This window comes from Paramormyrops kingsleyae, chromosome 13 (assembly GCF_048594095.1).
Source record: "Paramormyrops kingsleyae isolate MSU_618 chromosome 13, PKINGS_0.4, whole genome shotgun sequence".
Taxonomy (NCBI): domain Eukaryota; kingdom Metazoa; phylum Chordata; class Actinopteri; order Osteoglossiformes; family Mormyridae; genus Paramormyrops; species Paramormyrops kingsleyae.
The window spans coordinates 21479742-21499915 of record NC_132809.1 but is presented as its reverse complement, the minus strand read 5'-3'; the positions used below and the strand labels follow the sequence as shown (position 1 = coordinate 21499915).

The 20174-nt window shown below is 41.4% G+C and overlaps 1 protein-coding gene and 1 long non-coding RNA gene across 5 annotated transcripts; both read right to left on the bottom strand.

Annotated features, from left to right (window-relative positions):
* Positions 1-272: 272 nt before the first annotated feature.
* LOC140578200 (uncharacterized) lies at positions 273-4447 on the bottom strand. Of its 3 annotated transcripts, XR_011982282.1 has the most exons (5): positions 4118-4447; positions 2436-3329; positions 2122-2235; positions 1826-1978; positions 273-474 (listed from the first exon to the last, which is right to left on the bottom strand). It is a non-coding gene; the product is annotated as an uncharacterized lncRNA (long non-coding RNA). The 3 variants fall into 3 exon arrangements; XR_011982283.1 differs by lacking the exon at positions 1826-1978; XR_011982281.1 differs by lacking the exon at positions 273-474 and having other exon boundaries at positions 712-1978.
* Positions 4448-5439: 992 nt separating this feature from the next.
* Positions 5440-9697, bottom strand: LOC140578199 (uncharacterized). Of its 2 annotated transcripts, none has more exons than XM_072698391.1 (2): positions 9583-9697; positions 5440-6464 (listed from the first exon to the last, which is right to left on the bottom strand). In XM_072698391.1, exons 1-2 carry the CDS (start codon positions 9638-9640, stop codon positions 5497-5499), a joined length of 1026 nt encoding a protein of 341 aa, XP_072554492.1. In that variant the 5' UTR covers positions 9641-9697; the 3' UTR covers positions 5440-5496. The 2 variants fall into 2 exon arrangements, with proteins under 2 accessions (XP_072554492.1, XP_072554493.1); XM_072698392.1 differs by having other exon boundaries at positions 5440-7966; positions 8597-9666.
* Between the last annotated feature and the right edge of the window lie 10477 nt (positions 9698-20174).

Here is a 20174-nt window from a genome sequence, read left to right as displayed (position 1 = left end):
CCAGCAAAATTTGTTATCGTGACAGGCCTAGCACTGGAGTTACCAAATTGCAGAGGTGAGACCAAGTCATTGTTTTGCAAGTCACAAGTAAGTCTCAAGTCCTTTCACTTAAGTCTCGAGTTAAGTCCCAAGTCAAGACATGCAAGTCCCGAGTCAAGTCCCAAGTCCTAAACTTTGAATTTCGAGTCCTGAACAAGTCGTTTACCCTTCTTGGGTGAACAAGTCGTTTACCCTTCTTGGGTGGTTCCGTCGCAACAGGGATGGTGATTGGTGGCAGGAGTGGAACGGGAGCCTCGCTCCCTTGCTGGGGCCAGACGCTCCACACTGGTGTAGGTGTGGGCATTTGCAGCCCCACAGATCCAGGGAATGGTGTCATGCTTGTCCCAGGGGCGGCCAGCATTCCCCCAGCAGTAAACATGCTGGGACCATCAAGATAGGGGTCGAACATGTCTGCCCTGTCCATTGCTGCAATTACTGTATAAAAAAACATACAAGAGTTCTACTTAACACATATGAGTGACTATATTTATGTGATTTGTTTATCTCTTCTAATCCAAACTGTTGAGAAATATCACAAAAAACATTTTAATTTCATATTACACACTACGTTTGTACTGAGAAATATACAGTCAGACCTCGGACATTCACGAGGTTACGTTCCAAAACCTGTTGCGAATGAGGATTCGCGGATGTTTGGTAGAGTCACTAGAAATGGTAATATGTGCTTATTTCTATAGTTTAAACCCTAAATATGGTCCCAAAACACTCTCATTTCATTTAAAAGTTAGCTTAATTAATTCATTATATTTTTAAAAAAATGTTTGATGTAAAAAGACGCTCTGTCTCAGATCTGCATGTTCCCATGCCCTCCCTGTGTTTTCTCCAACAGTCCAAAAACATACTGCAGTGCACTGGAGTTACCAAATTGCAGAGGTGGGACCAAGTCATTGTTTTGCAAGTCACAAGTAAGTCTCAAGTCCTTTCACTTAAGTCTCGAGTTAAGTCCCAAGTCAAGACATGCAAGTCCCGAGTCAAGTCCCAAGTCCTAAACTTTGAATTTCGAGTCCTGAACAAGTCATTTGACCAAATATGTTATTTTATTACTAGGTAATAATAAATAATTTTCAGAAATTATAAATGCTTCTAAAAAGGTGTATTTATTGGACAGCAGCAAGTGCAACTGAACTTAATCAGAGAAAAAAAGGAGTGCTGACATTGCATTTCACAGTAAATATTAACCCAGTACAACAGCATTATTTTTGTTACTGTCCTTTTTTACAATACCCAACCTCATCTCATACTGAACCAATGTTTATTAAATAAAATACGTTTTCTGTACGACTACTGTTAAAGTGACATTATACTGTATGTAGCTGCATGTTTTATGTGGAAATTAAATAAAAATGTAAAAAACAACAGATGCTTTCTAGAATATATATTTCTAAAGTTGCCGACCTACTTTACATGTGCTGTACTATATGTGAATGTGTGTGTGTGGTGAATGTGTGTGTGATAGAAAGAGAGAGAGAGGTAAATACAACAGATGCATAAACAGAACAAATGCATGAACAGTTTTAATCATCTGTAGGATTGTGCTTTTTTGTTATCCTAGAGCCCTTTTAAGGATTACATTTGCAAAAGACCAAATTGGAAAAAAGTCTGTCAGTCATTTGTGCACGATGGGGCCGTAGTATGATGCCACTGTAGCTGAAAACTCGCTCCACTGGAGCACTGGAGGCAGGCACTGCCAAGACCCTTATGGCCACTCGGAACAGTGAAGGAAGAGCTTTTTTGTTCATTGCCCAGAATGAAAGGGCATTCTGACCTTCAGATATGTCAAGGTAGTGACTTAGCTGTTGTGCTGGAGTGGTACCAACACTCTTCTTCTGCCTCTTATGGTATGCAGCAAACAGCCCTTCCCCTTGCCCAAGTTCATCTTGCTCTTCCTCATCAACAACAGACACGGGCGGCTCAGTCTCTGCAGCATCATGCAAGATCAGATCCAGGAAAACATTTGAGATTTTAAATGAATGAATGAATAAATTATGTATATAATAAAGGGAATATATATATATATATATTTACACAGATATACATACACACATTAAACTCAATATGTACCTTTCACTTGTTTTTCTACTTCTGCCTTGACCTCACGACTGACCAGCACATGGTGCTCCACCCACATCAGAGAAAAGGCAGGATCCAAGGCAGCTGCTTTGAGGTAGACTGGATCTGAAAAGGGGGCAGTGATTCCATCTTGTATCCTAGCCATCTTCACATTGATGAATATTCCAAGAAATCTTTTGTTTAGGGATGCCTGGAGATTTCTGACCAGGCCGCTCAGGAATCGGGCTTGAGGCTTTAGCTTCTCAAGGTGGTGATTCAGGGACAGGACAGAGGGAACCACAAAACTGATAGTAACATCTTCTCACCTTGTGTCAAATCTGTTGCTTCTCCAAACGGCTTAAGGATGTCCAACAACTCTTTCAACAAATTCCACTCCCTTACTGTAAACAGCAACTCCTTGTGTCCAGCCTTTTCTAGAACATGGCAGAGTTTTAAATAGTCATACTGGAAAACTGCCTTCACTTGCCTTAGCGTTGAGTTCCATCTTGTATTGACAACAGCAGGAATGCCTCTTTGTTCTCCAAATTCAGCATCAAATGCATCTCTGAATGTTGTGCTCGTGTGCAAAAGTGAGCTGAGCTTTGATAACTTAGAGAGAGAAGTAGTTGTCACTTTTGTTTCTTTCAAACTGTCTCCAACCACAAGCTGGAGGGTGTGTGCAAAACACTGCAAGCGCTGTTTTTTTGCCATAGCAGCATCTACTGTTACCCTATCTTCCTGGGTTAGGTCATTCCAGAGCTCTGGGTCATCAAGGTGGTCTTCATCATATACTTCATCTTCTTGTTCAGTGGGAAAGCATACAGTAAACGCTTTCTGCATGTTGGCAGCATTGTCACTTATAATATAGTCCAGTTTATCTCTAATGCTGTATTCATCACATATGGCCTCAAACAGCTCACAGATCCTGTCAGCTGTGTGTGAGCCTCTGAAGCGGTCACAGGCCAGGAGACTGGACTTAAGCTGTATCCTCTCCGTTTCTTTCTCTATGTAGTGCACTGTTACACCAAGGAACCCCCTCATCTTTCGGTCAGACCAAATGTCCACAGTGACTGAAACGTGGTCTATGTTCCTCAACTCAGTTTTCAATTTTGAACGTCTCTCTGAAGCAAGGTCCTCTACTTTTGATGACAGTGTTCTGCGACATACTGGGCTATACTTACTGTCAACTACAGTCATAAAGTGCCGAAAACTCTTGTTTTCTACAATAGACAAGGGCAAGTTGCAATCAATAACCAAGTCAGAGAGTATTGCATTGGTGATAGCTTTCTGCTGTGGATGAGTCATGCTGTACTGTTCTACACGGATGACCATGAACTGTAAGATTGAAGGCTGTTGGGGTTCAATTCTTTTCAGAATTTTTCAAATCAAACAACCAATTAATTGAAAAAATAATAAGCAGACTGTTTCATAATAAAATAAACATTAACTGCATTGAAAATGGTACAGCAATACAAAAAAAAATCTCCACGGTAACCAACTACTACAGTACAAATCTGCTTTTAAAATAACACCAGGTAACACCATAATATCTGATCATATATACAATAGTATAACACATATACAATATAGTCAATTCTGATCATTCAAGTTGATTTTTTTAAGACCTGATTATGGCGCTACCATCTGCCAGCTGTGTATGTCTTGGGTGCAATGACTGTGTCTCGGCTCAGGCTCAAAACACAGATAAACCGTTTACACAGTAATCAGTGTAAATTAAACTATTTCAATGACGGGAGTAACGGTAACGTTACCGTGCGATTTCACTGCTGCGATCGAGGTTAGCACATTGTAGTGCTAGCTGTCTGATTAAAAGTAGATTTGTCATCTTATTTCGGATTTACATCTGTGTGGGAACCCGTAATACTTTTTTCAATGTATGCAAAATGACTTTCCAGCCACATGATTTAACTAGCAAGCTAGAATTCGCCAAGCCATTAGGCTAATATTAACTAGACATTATAGTCACTATACATTAGCCTCGACTTACCTTTCTTTGTGTAACTTCAGATGTCGAACGAAGTTGGATGTTGTAGCCTCTCTGTCTGTAATTTTTGACCCGCATGTTTTGCATACTGCAGTTCGTTTCTTGTTGACCACCTCATAATTTGTGAAAGCAAATGAAATAACCCTAGGTATCATTTTTGTCAGACTGGCGCTCTGCAAAATCACGTTACTTCATGCTTCGCTTCTGCAAGTTGATTGGATGTTGTGTTGTGAGCTGGGGATTCTGGGGAGTTCGTATAAACTGGCTGGAAATGAATACAGTTAACGTTAATTAATTCAAGGAATGTATTCGTTTTTAAAATAAACTTTTTGTTTGGTGTAAGGTCAATTGGTGTATCAAGTCTTGTCAAGTCAAAAGGTTCAAGTCCAGGTGAAGTCACGAGTCATTGGTGTTAAAGTCCGAGTCGAGTGCCAAGTCTTTTGTGATTTTATCAAGTCGAGACCAAAGTCATTAAAATTGTGACTCGAGTCTAACTCGAGTCCAAGTCATGTGACTCGAGTCCACACCTCTGCCAGATTGTCCATATGCATGAATAGTGTAAGATTCCTGCTGCGGGTTGACACTGCATCCTAGGTTATTCCCTTCTTTGCAACCATCTATGCTACTGGCATAGTTTCCAGACCCCTGTGACCCTGAATTGGACAAGTGGATACAGAAAATGCATGGATGGGTGGACATGAAACATATGGGGGGGGGCATCAACCTGTGATTTCAGGATCGGTTTGACATTCTTACAACCAGGCACAATGATCACAGCACAAACCCACCGTTTTTCAGTGATTTAGTGTAAAGAAAACATCAAATGAAGTGAGGAAAAGAGAGGATAGTCGTCCCTCTAAGGTGGCAAATTTGACATTTTTCAGTTTATTCTTCAGTTGGCCGTGATAAATTAAATGGGAATATTTTGGGAGCATGCCGAAGGACCACAATACCTCACAGATGATGAGGAGGCCAAAAAAATATAAACAGTACAGAAAATGATTTGAATGACATATCATATATCTGTGTTATTTATTATTTGTTTGTGTAAGTGCATAGTATATCTTTCATACTAAAAGTAATTTTTGGTTAAAAGAAAAATACGATGGGATATATGTGTCTTGGCTTGGGTACGCCCCACGTCTTCGTCTTGGCGGGAAGCCTCACTCATGTGTTAGCTGCTTCCATGAGCACGCAATCTCACAGTTCACCTAATATTTTTTTTACTTTTTAGCACCGTTAATTTAGCATTTTTAATAATGAGCCCAAGTATTATGTAGACATTGTCATATTCACCCAGCTGACTGTTTAAGTACCTTGTACAATTAAAAGACAACACTCTCTTATTTGCTATTAAAAGTTTATTTCAGAATGCCCCCACACTATTTACAGTTTTTAAAAAGTTCTACCAGGATCTGCTGCAAGATGAGCTCTTCGGGGTCAAATGTATTCCCTGAGCTGTCCTGCTGCACCTGGATCTGGGGCTCCACCATGGATTCCTGGCTCCCTTCAACTTGGGAGACAGGGACTTGTCCATGTCCATCCTGCACATGGGCAGTCTCAGGTGTTTCCCAACTTTTTAAGCATGGGTCAAGAAACAGGTCCGAGACCCATCCCTCAAACGGGTCTAGAGGCCAGTCCATTGTTGCAGCAGGGACTGGCCTCTCATCAGGCTGGAGGATGCTGTTCCACAACTCCAGGTCCTCCAGGTTCCAGTCCTGTTCCACACAGGAGGGAACAGAATTCCACCCGTGCTGCTCTGAAGAACATCCTGGCACAGGATGGTTCAGAGACTCTGATGGCCGGCTAGCTGCAGTATCTGCAGCCATTTGCCTGCTCTGCTTGGCAGCTCTCTCCACTTCTTCGTTTCCACTCTGGCCACCATTTTCCTCACTGCCCTGGCCCTGGACCTCTGCCTCCCTGCACCACTTCCTCTTTACCCCACATCTTGTGTGGGTTGATGTATCAGTGGAACTTTCATGTGTGGCACAATTTAAACCATTGTCTATGGACCAATATTGTGCAGTCCCATAAGTTACATCCATCAGCCTCTGGTATTTCGAGCTGAAGGACTCGGGGTTTCTGCACCTCTGGCGACGCCGTTTACCCTTCTTGGGTGGTTCCGTCGCAACAGGGATAGTAATTGGTGGCAGGAGTGGAACGGGAGCCTCGCTCCCTTGCTGGGGCCAGACGCTCCACACTGGTGTAGGTGTGGGCATTTGCAGCCCCACAGATCCAGCAAATGGTGTCATGCTTGGCCCAGGGGCGGCCAGCATTCCCCCAGCAGTAAACATGCTGGGACCATCACCATACTGGGCGAACATGTCTGCCCTGTCCATTGCTGCAATTACTGTATAAAAAACATACAAGAGTTCTCCTTAACACATATGAGAATGACTATATTTATGTGATTTGTTTATCTCTTCTAATCCAAACTGTTGAGAAATATCACAAAAAAACATTTTAATTTCAAATTACACACTACGTTTGTACTGAGAAATATACAGTCAGACCTCGGACATTCGCGAGGTTACGTTCCAAAACCTGTTGCGAATGAGGATTCGCGGATGTTTGGTAGAGTCACTAGAAATGGTAATATGTGCTTATTTCTATAGTTTAAACCCTAAATATGGTCCCAAAACACTCTCATTTCATTTAAAAGTTAGCTTAATTAATGCATTATATTTTTTAAAAATGTTTGATGTAAAAAGTGTACACAGGGTTTAATCAAAAGGTAAAGACAAGCAGGACAATGGAACAGGCAGCAAACTTAAAATGACGTTAATGACAGGACTCGGGAAACATACATAAACGCAGACTTAAATACACAGGACCAGGGCTGGACTGGCCTAATTTTTTATACAATTTAGACAGCACAGAATCATTAACCTACTTTAATGCATTTATTTATACAACCACATATTTCCCACATTTTGACATCAGTGATGCAGTTAAGATCTCTATTTCTTGATGCCAACCCTCCCCATTAATCCGGGCTTGGGACAGGTGTTCTGTCATAAAATACTACCTATCGAGACGTGCTATCGAGTGCAGTGCAGTTCCACCGTCTTGGGATTAGGGTTAGGGTTAGGTTTTAGGGGTTAGGGTTAAGGTAAGGGTTATAGGGGTTTTGGGGGGTTAGGGTAAGAGTTAGGGTTAGGGCTATCGATTAGCACTACGGTAGCATTTTTCTACAAGGCAGCATATATCGACAGAACACCAGCACCTAGTTCAGCTGGCTTGCTCCCTTAAGTGGCTGGGTTAGGCTAAACTATATACATACAGTGGTACCTCTGTTCTCGAACTCACTACAACTCAAATTTCTTGAAAGTCGAACAAACAAGTTTGACCTTGAACTCGATTTGAATATCAGAAGTCGAACCGTGAACGCTGACCTAATATAAATTGTACGCGCCAGGAAATGAGTCATACTACAAGGCAATTCTTACTTGAATGCCTTCTTCACAGGCTGGACGATTAACCAAATAAAGCAGCACAACATTACAGTAACTAACAATAAATAAACCACTAACTTACGTGTACTATTAGAGCATTTGTGTCATTTGTTTAAATTTTATTTTACCAGGTAAATTAACTGAAAACCAGTTCTCACTGCTTTACATGATATTCGGGAGAAATAGCAGATTACGCATTGGAACTGCCTGGGATACAAACGTCATGCGTGTAACTAAATTCTTCAGCCAATAAGGGCAAATGTGCGGTTCCAGTTTGTGCAGCCGGGTGAGAGGTCGCAATGCATCTAACCGTAATGCATTACGTCAGGATCAGAATGCGTTGCTTTAAGCCAGCGCTGCAAGCAAGTTGAACGCAACTGTCAGTGCCTGATGTGTGCTGGCTGCACGATCGGTTTCACGCATGCGCCGCCGTGTTGCTGCACGATCGGTCCCACGAAACGCTTTACGGCTGTCACTGTCCGATGTGTGCCGGCTGCACGATCGGTTCCCCTGCGTTGGAAGCCAGCGATGAGTTTTACGCAGCCCTCTGATATTTCTTAAATTTGTTTTTGAAACTATTTTTATGAACCATTTACATTTTATTTTAAAAAATTATATATATATATATTTACTAACAGAAAAGGATGGATTTAAGAAATAAAAAGGACACTCAAAACAGGTCATTAAGAAAACCTATAAGTAAGTAGTAAGTAGTTTACAAATACACAGAAAGAACTTAAACTAAAACATAATGCACGTGTCCATATAAAAAAATACATATTATTTTAACTAAATACGGTGATGCTACAAACATATACATATCGCACAGACACAATTCACATGTATGACTGCCTTTAAACGCTCTCAAAAATTATAGATATATGTTGCTTTAGAGTTTCGCTGTAAACAGTCCAGTATGTGCGGGTCCGAAAACGCGCTGTCTGCCGCAAAGCGTTGCATGGGACCGATCGTGCAGCAACACGGTGGCGCATGCGCGGAACCGATCGCGCAGCCGGCACACAGCAACATGGCGTCTCTCCGAGTGCGCATGCGCGCGCATGCGGGGAACCGAGCGTGCAACAGTCGTCAGACGGATGAGGACGTTAGGCAGCCTTTAGATCCTACCCATCATGCACTGCAGTTTTTTGCAAAACCCTCAAACGGAAAACCATTAAATACAAAAGGAACAGCTTAGTTTGACTTCAAAACATTACTATGTATTATATTTTAAGTTTGTTGTAGGGATTTTACAGGTTTTTTTTTTCCAAATAAAAATTACACCCTACTCCCACCATAATAAGAATGTATAACAAAATGAGAGATATATAAAATGGCAAGCCACATCGAAAATATAAATAGTATATTCTAGCCATCAATATCCTAGGGGATAATGCATCCTTTTAATTTTGTGTGTATTTAGTATATGGGAGAGGCCTCTACGATCCAGGGGAGGGCCCCGGGCCGGCCCAAAAATGTGCGTCGGCCCACCGGGCATTACCCGGTACGCCAGATGACCTGTCCAGCCCTGCCCAGGACTAATGACAGCAACTCGAAACAGCACTGATCACACGGGGATTCCAGACGCGCTAGATGAGGGCGCGTGGCACACGGGACGATCGGACGTACAGGTCATAACGATTGCAAAGGGAATAAACTTTGCGAATGGGATTCGCATCTTGTAAAGGTACAATACAGTATGTACATAAATAGGAACGTTTCCACATGAAAGCCACGTTTTTTAAGGGATTTCTAACTGATTTATATTGTATGCCTTGAACTTTCCCCAAAGTAGAATCTTCATTAACTAAATTTTTCTTACCAATTTTACACTTAAAAGCATGAAAACTTGTAAATTATTACGAAAATTTAACATAAACACTTCTGTAGGGTTTTTCGAGGATTTCGCAGATGTGCGAAAAAATCGCGGATACTTATAAGTTCGGTTCCAATGAAATTTTTGCGGATCTGTGAATTCACGAAGCGCGAATGGATGAGCGCTTACTGTTTACCTACCGTTTGCTTGATAATAACGATATGGATCGACAATTTGAGAATGCTGCTGAGAATCCATCTGCCTTGTTAAGAACACACCTCGAGCCTGTCAGGTTGAATATCAGTTTGATAGAATGAACTGGCGACTGGCTTTTTATAAAGCTGCCAGAAGATTCTAGAACTTTGATGTCACAACGTAATTGTTATTTTATGAATTTGAATGTAAACCATAGCGTAATCTTCATAGAATTTATGTAAAAGCTATAAAGAAAAATGCTTGAAAATGCCGTTGGTTGTCTGAGGGGGTGTCCTGGGGAACCCCACTCCCCCCCCCCCCCCCATCATTGGTTTGCGCTGATGCTTCATACCTGTGGGTTCAGGGCTTGACGCTCTGTCTCAGATCTGCATGTTCCCATGCCCTCCCTGTGTTTTCTCCAACAGTCCAAAAACATACTGCAGTGCACTGGACTTACCAAATTGTCCATATGCATGAATAGTGTAAGATTCCTGCTGTGGGTTGGCACTGCATCCTAGGTTATTCCCTTCTTTGCGACCATCTATGCTACTGGCATAGTTTCCAGACCCCTGTGACCCTGAATAGGACAAGTGGATACAGAAAATGCATGGATGGGTGGACATGAAATATATGGGGGGGCATCAACCTGTGATTTCAGGATCCCATTAAGGTTTGATATTCTTACAACCAGGCACACTGATCACAACACAAACCCACTGTTTTTCTCTCTTATTTCTCTTATTTGTTTAAAACTTTTATTTCAGAATGCCCCCACACTATTTACAGTTTTTAAAAAGTTCAACCAGGATCTGCTGCAGGATGAGCTCTTCGGGGTCAAGTGTATTCCCTGAGCTCTCCTGCTGCACCTGGATCTGGGGCTCCACCATGGATTCCTGGCTCCCTTCGATTTGGGAGACAGGGACTTGTCCAGGTAATTGGGAAACATCCTGCACATGGGCAGTCTCAGGTGTTTGGCTGTCCCAGGAGGTTTCCCAACTTTTGAAGCATGGGTCCACAAACAGGTCCGAGACCCATCCGTCAAACGAGTCTAGAGGCCAGTCCGTTGTTGCAGCAGGGACTGGCCTCTCATCAGGCTGGAGGATGTTGTTCAGCAACTCCAGGTCCTCCAGGTTCCAGTTCTGTTCCACACAGGAGGGAACAGCATTCCACCCGTGCTGCTCTGTAGAACATCCTGGCACAGGATGGTTTAGAGACTCAGATGGCCAGCTAGCTTCAGTTTCTGCAGCCATTTGCCTGCTCTGCTTGGCAGCTCTTTCCAGTTCTTCACTTCCACTCTGGCCACCATTTTCCTCACTGTCCTGACCCTGGACCTCTGCCTCCCTGCACCACTTCCTCTTTACCCCACATCTTGCGTGGGTTGACGTACTAGTGTTACTTTCAGGAGTGGCACAATTTAAGCCAATGTCCATGGACCAATATTGTGCAGTCCCATAAATAACATCCATCAGCCTCTGGTATTTCGAGCTGAAGGACTCGGGGTTTCTGCACTTCTGGCGACGCCGTTTACCCTTCTTGGGTGGTTCCGTCGCAACAGGGATGGTGATTGGTGGCAGGAGTGGAACGGGAGCCTCGCTCCCTTGCTGGGGCCAGACGCTCCACACTGGTGTAGGTGTGGGCATTTGCAGCCCCACAGATCCAGGGAATAGTGTCATGCTTGTCCCAGGGGCGGTCAGCATTCCCCCAGCAGTAAACATGCTGGGACCATCAAGATAGGGGTCGAACATGTCTGCCCTGTCCATTGCTGCAATTACTGTATAAAAAAACATACAAGAGTTCTACTTAACACATATGAGTGACTATATTTATGTGATTTGTTTATCTCTTCTAATCCAAACTGTTGAGAAATATCACAAAAAACATTTTAATTTCATATTACACACTACGTTTGTACTGAGAAATATACAGTCAGACCTCGGACATTCGCGAGGTTACGTTCCAAAACCTGTTGCGAATGAGGATTCGCGGATGTTTGGTAGAGTCACTAGAAATGGTAATATGTGCTTATTTCTATAGTTTAAACCCTAAATATGGTCCCAAAACACTCTCATTTCATTTAAAAGTTAGCTTAATTAATTCATTATATTTTTAAAAAAATGTTTGATGTAAAAAGACGCTCTGTCTCAGATCTGCATGTTCCCATGCCCTCCCTGTGTTTTCTCCAACAGTCCAAAAACATACTGCAGTGCACTGGAGTTACCAAATTGCAGAGGTGGGACCAAGTCATTGTTTTGCAAGTCACAAGTAAGTCTCAAGTCCTTTCACTTAAGTCTCGAGTTAAGTCCCAAGTCAAGACATGCAAGTCCCGAGTCAAGTCCCAAGTCCTAAACTTTGAATTTCGAGTCCTGAACAAGTCATTTGACCAAATATGTTATTTTATTACTAGGTAATAATAAATAATTTTCAGAAATTATAAATGCTTCTAAAAAGGTGTATTTATTGGACAGCAGCAAGTGCAACTGAACTTAATCAGAGAAAAAAAGGAGTGCTGACATTGCATTTCACAGTAAATATTAACCCAGTACAACAGCATTATTTTTGTTACTGTCCTTTTTTACAATACCCAACCTCATCTCATACTGAACCAATGTTTATTAAATAAAATACATTTTCTGTACGACTACTGTTAAAGTGACATTATACTGTATGTAGCTGCATGTTTTATGTGGAAATTAAATAAAAATGTAAAAAACAACAGATGCTTTCTAGAATATATATTTCTAAAGTTGCCGACCTACTTTACATGTGCTGTACTATATGTGAATGTGTGTGTGTGGTGAATGTGTGTGTGATAGAAAGAGAGAGAGAGGTAAATACAACAGATGCATAAACAGAACAAATGCATGAACAGTTTTAATCATCTGTAGGATTGTGCTTTTTTGTTATCCTAGAGCCCTTTTAAGGATTACATTTGCAAAAGACCAAATTGGAAAAAAGTCTGTCAGTCATTTGTGCACGATGGGGCCATAGTATGATGCCACTGTAGCTGAAAACTCGCTCCACTGGAGCACTGGAGGCAGGCACTGCCAAGACCCTTATGGCCACTCGGAACAGTGAAGGAAGAGCTTTTTTGTTCATTGCCCAGAATGAAAGGGCATTCTGACCTTCAGATATGTCAAGGTAGTGACTTAGCTGTTGTGCTGGAGTGGTACCAACACTCTTCTTCTGCCTCTTATGGTATGCAGCAAATAGCCCTTCCCCTTGCCCAAGTTCATCTTGCTCTTCCTCATCAACAACAGACACGGGCGGCTCAGTCTCTGCAGCATCATGCAAGATCAGATCCAGGAAAACATTTGAGATTTTAAATGAATGAATGAATAAATTATGTATATAATAAAGGGAATATATATATATATATATATATATATATATATATATATATATATATATATATATATATATTTACACAGATATACATACACACATTAAACTCAATATGTACCTTTCACTTGTTTTTCTACTTCTGCCTTGACCTCACGACTGACCATCACATGGTGCTCCACTCACATCAGAGAAAAGGCAGGATCCAAGGCAGCTGCTTTGAGGTAGACTAGATCTGAAAAGGGGGCAGTGATTCCATCTTGTATCCTAGCCATCTTCACATTGATGAATATTCCAAGAAATCTTTTGTTTAGGGATGCCTGGAGATTTCTGACCAGGCCGCTCAGGAATCGGGCTTGAGGCTTTAGCTTCTCAAGGTGGTGATTCAGGGACAGGACAGAGGGAACCACAAAACTGATAGTAACCATCTTCTCACCTTGTGTCAAATCTGTTGCTTCTCCAAACGGCTTAAGGATGTCCAACAACTCTTTCAACAAATTCCACTCCCTTACTGTAAACAGCAACTCCTTGTGTCCAGCCTTTTCTAGAACATGGCAGAGTTTTAAATAGTCATACTGGAAAACTGCCTTCACTTGCCTTAGCGCTGAGTTCCATCTTGTATTGACAACAGCAGGAATGCCTCTTTGTTCTCCAAATTCAGCATCAAATGCATCTCTGAATGTTGTGCTCGTGTGCAAAAGTGAGCTGAGCTTTGATAACTTAGAGAGAGAAGTAGTTGTCACTTTTGTTTCTTTCAAACTGTCTCCAACCACAAGCTGGAGGGTGTGTGCAAAACACTGCAAGCGCTGTTTTTTTGCCATAGCAGCATCTACTGTTACCCTATCTTCCTGGGTTAGGTCATTCCAGAGCTCTGGGTCATCAAGGTGGTCTTCATCATATACTTCATCTTCTTGTTCAGTGGGAAAGCATACAGTAAACGCTTTCTGCATGTTGGCAGCATTGTCACTTATAATATAGTCCAGTTTATCTTTAATGCTGTATTCATCACATATGGCCTCAAACAGCTCACAGATCCTGTCAGCTGTGTGTGAGCCTCTGAAGCGGTCACAGGCCAGGAGACTGGACTTAAGCTGTATCCTCTCCGTTTCTTTCTCTATGTAGTGCACTGTTACACCAAGGAACCCCCTCATCTTTCGGTCAGACCAAATGTCCACAGTGACTGAAACATGGTCTATGTTCCTCAACTCAGTTTTCAATTTTGAACGTCTCTCTGAAGCAAGGTCCTCTACTTTTGATGACAGTGTTCTGCGACATACTGGGCTATACTTACTGTCAACTACAGTCATAAAGTGCCGAAAACTCTTGTTTTCTACAATAGACAAGGGCAAGTTGCAATCAATAACCAAGTCAGAGAGTATTGCATTGGTGATAGCTTTCTGCTGTGGATGAGTCATGCTGTACTGTTCTACACGGATGACCATGAACTGTAAGATTGAAGGCTGTTGGGTATCAATTCTTTTCAGAATTTTTCAAATCAAACAACCAATTAATTGAAAAAATAATAAGCAGACTGTTTCATAATAAAATAAACATTAACTGCATTGAAAATGGTACAGCAATACAAAAAAAAATCTCCACGGTAACCAACTACTACAGTACAAATCTGCTTTTAAAATAACACCAGGTAACACCATAATATCTGATCATATATATAATAGTATAACACATATACAATATAGTCAATTCTGATCATTCAAGTTGATTTTTTTAAGACCTGATTATGGCGCTACCATCTGCCAGCTGTGTATGTCTTGGGTGCAATGACTGTGTCTCGGCTCAGGCTCAAAACACAGATAAACCGTTTACACAGTAATCAGTGTAAATTAAACTATTTCAATGACGGGAGTAACGGTAACGTTAGGTTACCGTGCGATTTCACTGTTGCGATCGAGGTTAGCACATTGTAGTGCTAGCTGTCTGATTAAAAGTAGATTTGTCATCTTATTTCGGACTTACATCTGTGTGGGAACCCGTAATACTTTTTTCAATGTATGCAAAATGACTTTCCAGCCACATGATTTAACTAGCAAGCTAGAATTCGCCAAGCCATTAGGCTAATATTAACTAGACATTATAGTCATTATACATTAGCCTCGACTTACCTTTCTTTGTGTAACTTCAGATGTCGAACGAAGTTGGATGTTGTAGCCTCTCTGTCTGTAATTTTTGACCCGCATGTTTTGCATACTGCAGTTCGTTTCTTGTTGACCACCTCATAATTTGTGAAAGCAAATGAAATAAACCTAGGTATCATTTTTGTCAGACTGGCGCTCTGCAAAATCACGTTACTTCATGCTTCGCTTCTGCAAGTTGATTGGATGTTGTGTTGTGAGCTGGGGATTCTGGGGAGTTCGTATAAACTGGCTGGAAATGAATACAGTTAACGTTAATTAATTCAAGGAATGTATTCGTTTTTAAAATAAACTTTTTGTTTGGTGTAAGGTCAATTGGTGTATCAAGTCTTTTCAAGTCAAAAGGTTCAAGTCCAAGTGAAGTCACGAGTCATTGGTGTTAAAGTCCGAGTCGAGTGCCAAGTCTTTTGTGATTTTATCAAGTGGAGACCAAAGTCATTAAAATTGTGACTCGAGTCCACACCTCTGCCAAATTGTCCATATGCATGAATAGTGTAAGATTCCTGCTGTGGGTTGACACTGCATCCTAGGTTATTCCCTTCTTTGCAACCACCTATGCTACTGGCATAGTTTCCAGACCCCTGTGACCCTGAATTGGACAAGTGGATACAGAAAATGCATGGATGGGTGGACATGAAACATATGGGGGGGCATCAACCTGTGATTTCAGGATCCCATTAAGGTTTGACAGTCTTACAACCAGGCACACTGATCACAACACAAACCCACTGTTCTTCAGTGATTTAGTGTAAAGATAACATCAAATGAAGTGAGGAAAAAAGAGCATAGTCGTCCCTCTAAGGTGGCAAATTTTTATATTTTTCAGTTTATTCTTTAGTTGGCTGTGATAAATTAAATGGGAATATTTTGGGAGCATGCCGAAGGACCACAATACCTCCCAGATGATGAGGAGGCCAAAAAAATATAAACAATGCGGAAAATGATTTGAATGACATATCATATATCTGTGTCATTTATTATTTGTTTGTGTAAGTGCATAGTATATCTTTCATACTAAAAGTAATTTTTGGTTAAAAAAAAAAAAGAAAAATACCATGGGACATATGTGTAGCCCTATGGGAAATTTGGGTGGTTAATTTCAAATGTTGATGCATTTAATTTGATGTTTAAAAAGTGTAATTTCTCTTTATATGTAATAAGAATTTAGTTACTTTAAGAAAAAAGAAAAAGAAAAAACTACCTGGAGGAACAATCCAATCAGCGAGAGCGAGGCGAGGGAGAAGATGACCGGGGCGGGTGGAAGTAACGGAAAGAAGAAGAATAGTTAAGAAAAGTTGGTAAAACACCAGCTTTATATTGGTGACGGGGGAATGTGAGCAAGATACACTAACTGTATCGCTTAAGAACATTCTCCCCACATTGTTTAGGGTTACATGTGGTGTTTGAGTTTTTTTTTTTTTTACCGCGACGAGCCGGAGAACGCTAGCCAAACCTAGCTGGCTAATTGAAGTTTGCAGGGACTGTGCGTGCAAGTAGCCTACTCGGCCCTCCTGCTTTACGCCCAGGACCACGAACTTTGATCCCAGCAAAACCCCCCTGTTTGGGATGTGGACATCCATTTTCCTAAGCTGCGCCCCCACAGCGCTGCTCATGTGAGGATGCCAACAACCAGCCATAACAGGGCAAGTTTTTTTTTCTTTGGCGCTTTGACGTGAAGCGGCCAGTTATTTGGGCCTCTCCGCTCACCAGCCTCGCCTCAGGCCTGCATCGCTGACTCGATTGGGTACCTAATTTCACCTCAGGTTTTCATTGTAGGTTTATTTCAGTTTAGAATACAACTGCCGGCTTTAAGATTGTATACGTAATGATTTGGGGTATTGTCCTGATTGGGGTGAGAAATACTGTTCAGTAACATTTTAATTTATGTGCATATTTCCAGTAAACCGTTAAACTTTATGATGTTTGTACATTTTTTTTGTTCTTTCTTTCCCCCTGTTGATAATTCATTGGTAAAGGTAACATCTTTGTTCTAAAAAGAGGGTAAAGGAATGTTATATTACTGTGAAGGTAAGCAAGAATTAAATACGACCGATATTGGGGGGAGATGAATGTATTTAAAACTATACTGTACATCGCCAGTTGTTAGATTAATTTGAGCAGTATCAGTACTAACTTCCTGTTTGTATGTGGTAAATAATTAGTTCCCTTTCTGCATTGATTAACATTAGAGAGAGATCTCATATCAAAGGAAAGGATTCGGGGGCGCACTCCAACACATAGCCAGACAAGCTAGGGGGCGCTACATATGTGTCTTGGCTTGGGTACGCCCCACGTCTTCGTCTCGGCGGGAAGCCTCACTCATGTGTTAGCTGCTTCTATGAGCACGCAATCTCACAGTTCACCTGTGAATATTTTTTTTACTTTTTAGCACCGTTAATTTAGCATTTTTAATAATGGGCCCAAGTATTATGTGGATATTGTCACATTCATGGAGATCTTCCGCCTTTAGCCCTCAAGAATGTGAAGGGGTGACTATATTAATATATTAGGATAGTAGTTAGCAGTGCTGTTCCTGGCACCCCGTGCCCCTGCCAGAATGTTTTCATTCCAACCCACTCTGCTTTCAACCTGCCACATGTATTATTAGCTTATTAAAGACCATATGAAGCTGATTAAGGTAGCGTTGGACTGAAAACATTCTGGCGGGGGGAGGCAGGAACAGGACTGCTATTAGAGAAATGTGAAAAAGTCAAATACGCTGAGCAAAAGTCCAAAATTGCAATTGTGCAGGTTAGCTGCAATTCTCCCCTCCAGAGGCGCTTTTCATGGAATTTAATGTGGACCTCAGGTAGGCACACAGGGGAAACTCACCCGCAGTGAGACTGAGAGAAGGCGACACACATACAGGACACTCCAGATCCACCAGGGGGCGTGGCACAGAAGATAAATCCATTGTGGTGTTTCAAGGCTGGACTCTCCCTCCGTCTCACACATTCACACGCAGGATAGACACTCCTGTGTTTCTGAGGACTCGTTGGATCTCATTTTTATTTGATGAAGGTTCTAGGGCCATGCTATGCCCATCTGATAACATATATGTATGAGCACCATGCCTTCACCCAGCTGAGTGTAAGTTTTTAAGTACCTTGTACAATTAAAAGACAACACTGTTACATGCTATAAAACTTTTATTTCACATGGGAGGGAACAGCATTCCATCCGTGCTATGAACATGGTTTCAGTATGTAACTTAGTTACTAGTTCATTAATGCATTAAGTAGGAGTCTACTACTCTATCTACATTATCTGTGTATCTAAACAACATTATCTGTGCCCCCTCAATCGAAGTGTAATCTACTTTGTATTTTAACATTTGCGGTGCATTTCTTGCATATACAGTGGTACCTCAGAACTCGAACTTAATCCGTTCAGAACTCCGGATCGAATCCTAAAAAGTTCGAGTTCTGATCGAATTTTCCCCATAAGAAATAATGGAAGACCAATTAATTGGTTCCCGGCCCCTAAAAATTACACCTAAATATGTTTTTTAGCATTTAAACATAAAATGAACCAGATAAAACAAGAAGAGCATATCCTGTACTAAATACATCTAAGCACATTTATCAAAACAGTCATTTTTAAAGTAAGAAAATAAATGTATCCAAACAATGTGTAAAGCAGGGGTCTCCAACTCCGGTCCTGGAGAGCTACTATCCAGTAGGTTTTCTATCCTACCTAGTTCTCAGGTAAATACCAGGAGTAGGTGTGGCTCATCAGAAGCCAGGTAGGATAGAAAACTTACTGGATAGTAGAGTTGGAGACCCCTGGTGTAAAGTTAAAAAAAAATAATGTCATGCCCCTATCGGCTGCTCCTTCCGTGTGCCACGCCCCCTCATTAACCTCATGTGAAATCCCCGTGTGATCAGCTGTTTCTGGTTGCTGTCATTAGTCCTCTGTATTTAGTCCGTGTTGTTTCCCCAGTCCGGTTATTGTATTGTCCGTCTGCGTTTTGCCTGCCTTACCTGTAATTAAACCCAGTATTCCCTGATACCCTGATGTCTGCACCTTTGTCTCTGTTCCGTCCCCGCTCAGCACGACAGTATCATTATAATTAAATGTATTAATGGTCTATGAATAATATTAAAATAATTAATAAGAAATCTTTATTTTAAAATGTATATTATTATATAATAATAATTACTGTTACTGTATCATTGTCTAAATGTATTTTTACTGTCGCAATACATGTATTTAGCTAGTGTAAACATGCACGATGCTATCACAGCAAATGCGAGGCTGAGACTGAAGCGTTACCCTTTGTTTCCACTGAGAGACATGCCACGTGACTCATTTCCCCCCACGTACAAGTTATCTTAGGTCGGCGTTCACGGTTTGACTTCTGAGATTCAGATCGAGTCCTAGGTCATTTTTTTTCGAACTGGTTGGTTCGACTTTTAAGTAATTCAAGTTCTAATGAGTTTGAGAACTGAGGTACCACTGTACATCTTTTTAAGTTATATTGTTTTATTCCTTTTGATTAACTAAACGTAAATTAATTTAGCTAAATGTTGCTAAACAACCCGGGGCTGTGGTGTTAGAGCTCGACTTTTATTTAAATTATAAATAAATTATTTTATACTATTTACAAATAAGTCAGATTAACAAATAGAGTTAATGTGCATTCTGTCAGGATGGTGGCGTGCTTCTCACAATCCAGGGCCATCGGTTAGCATCACGACAACAATTTCCGCCGGTAGCCATTTTGTCACCAATTTGACAGCGAAGCAGCTCTTTAAAGACAATAGTGTCTCTACGCGCATGCGCTACAGGCAAGCAAGGGTGTGAGAGAGAGAGAGAGAGAGCGCATGCGCTACAGGCAAGCGAGGGTGTGAGAGAGAGAGAGCATGCGCTCATTTTAACAAGGATTACCCGCGTTATTCCTTTATTCTTGTTGTCGAAATGCTTAGGGCGCTTTACGTTATTATTCACATTGGCTCATTACTTAAAAACGTTATGCTTAAAGGGTTTATTTGAAATAACAGGCGCCCCGTCGGCGCCGCCATTTTGAAATTTGATGTCTGCGTGAGTGCGCCTGCGCCAAGTGCTGCCCCCCACGGACAATCATTTGACGCGCAACTTTTTTT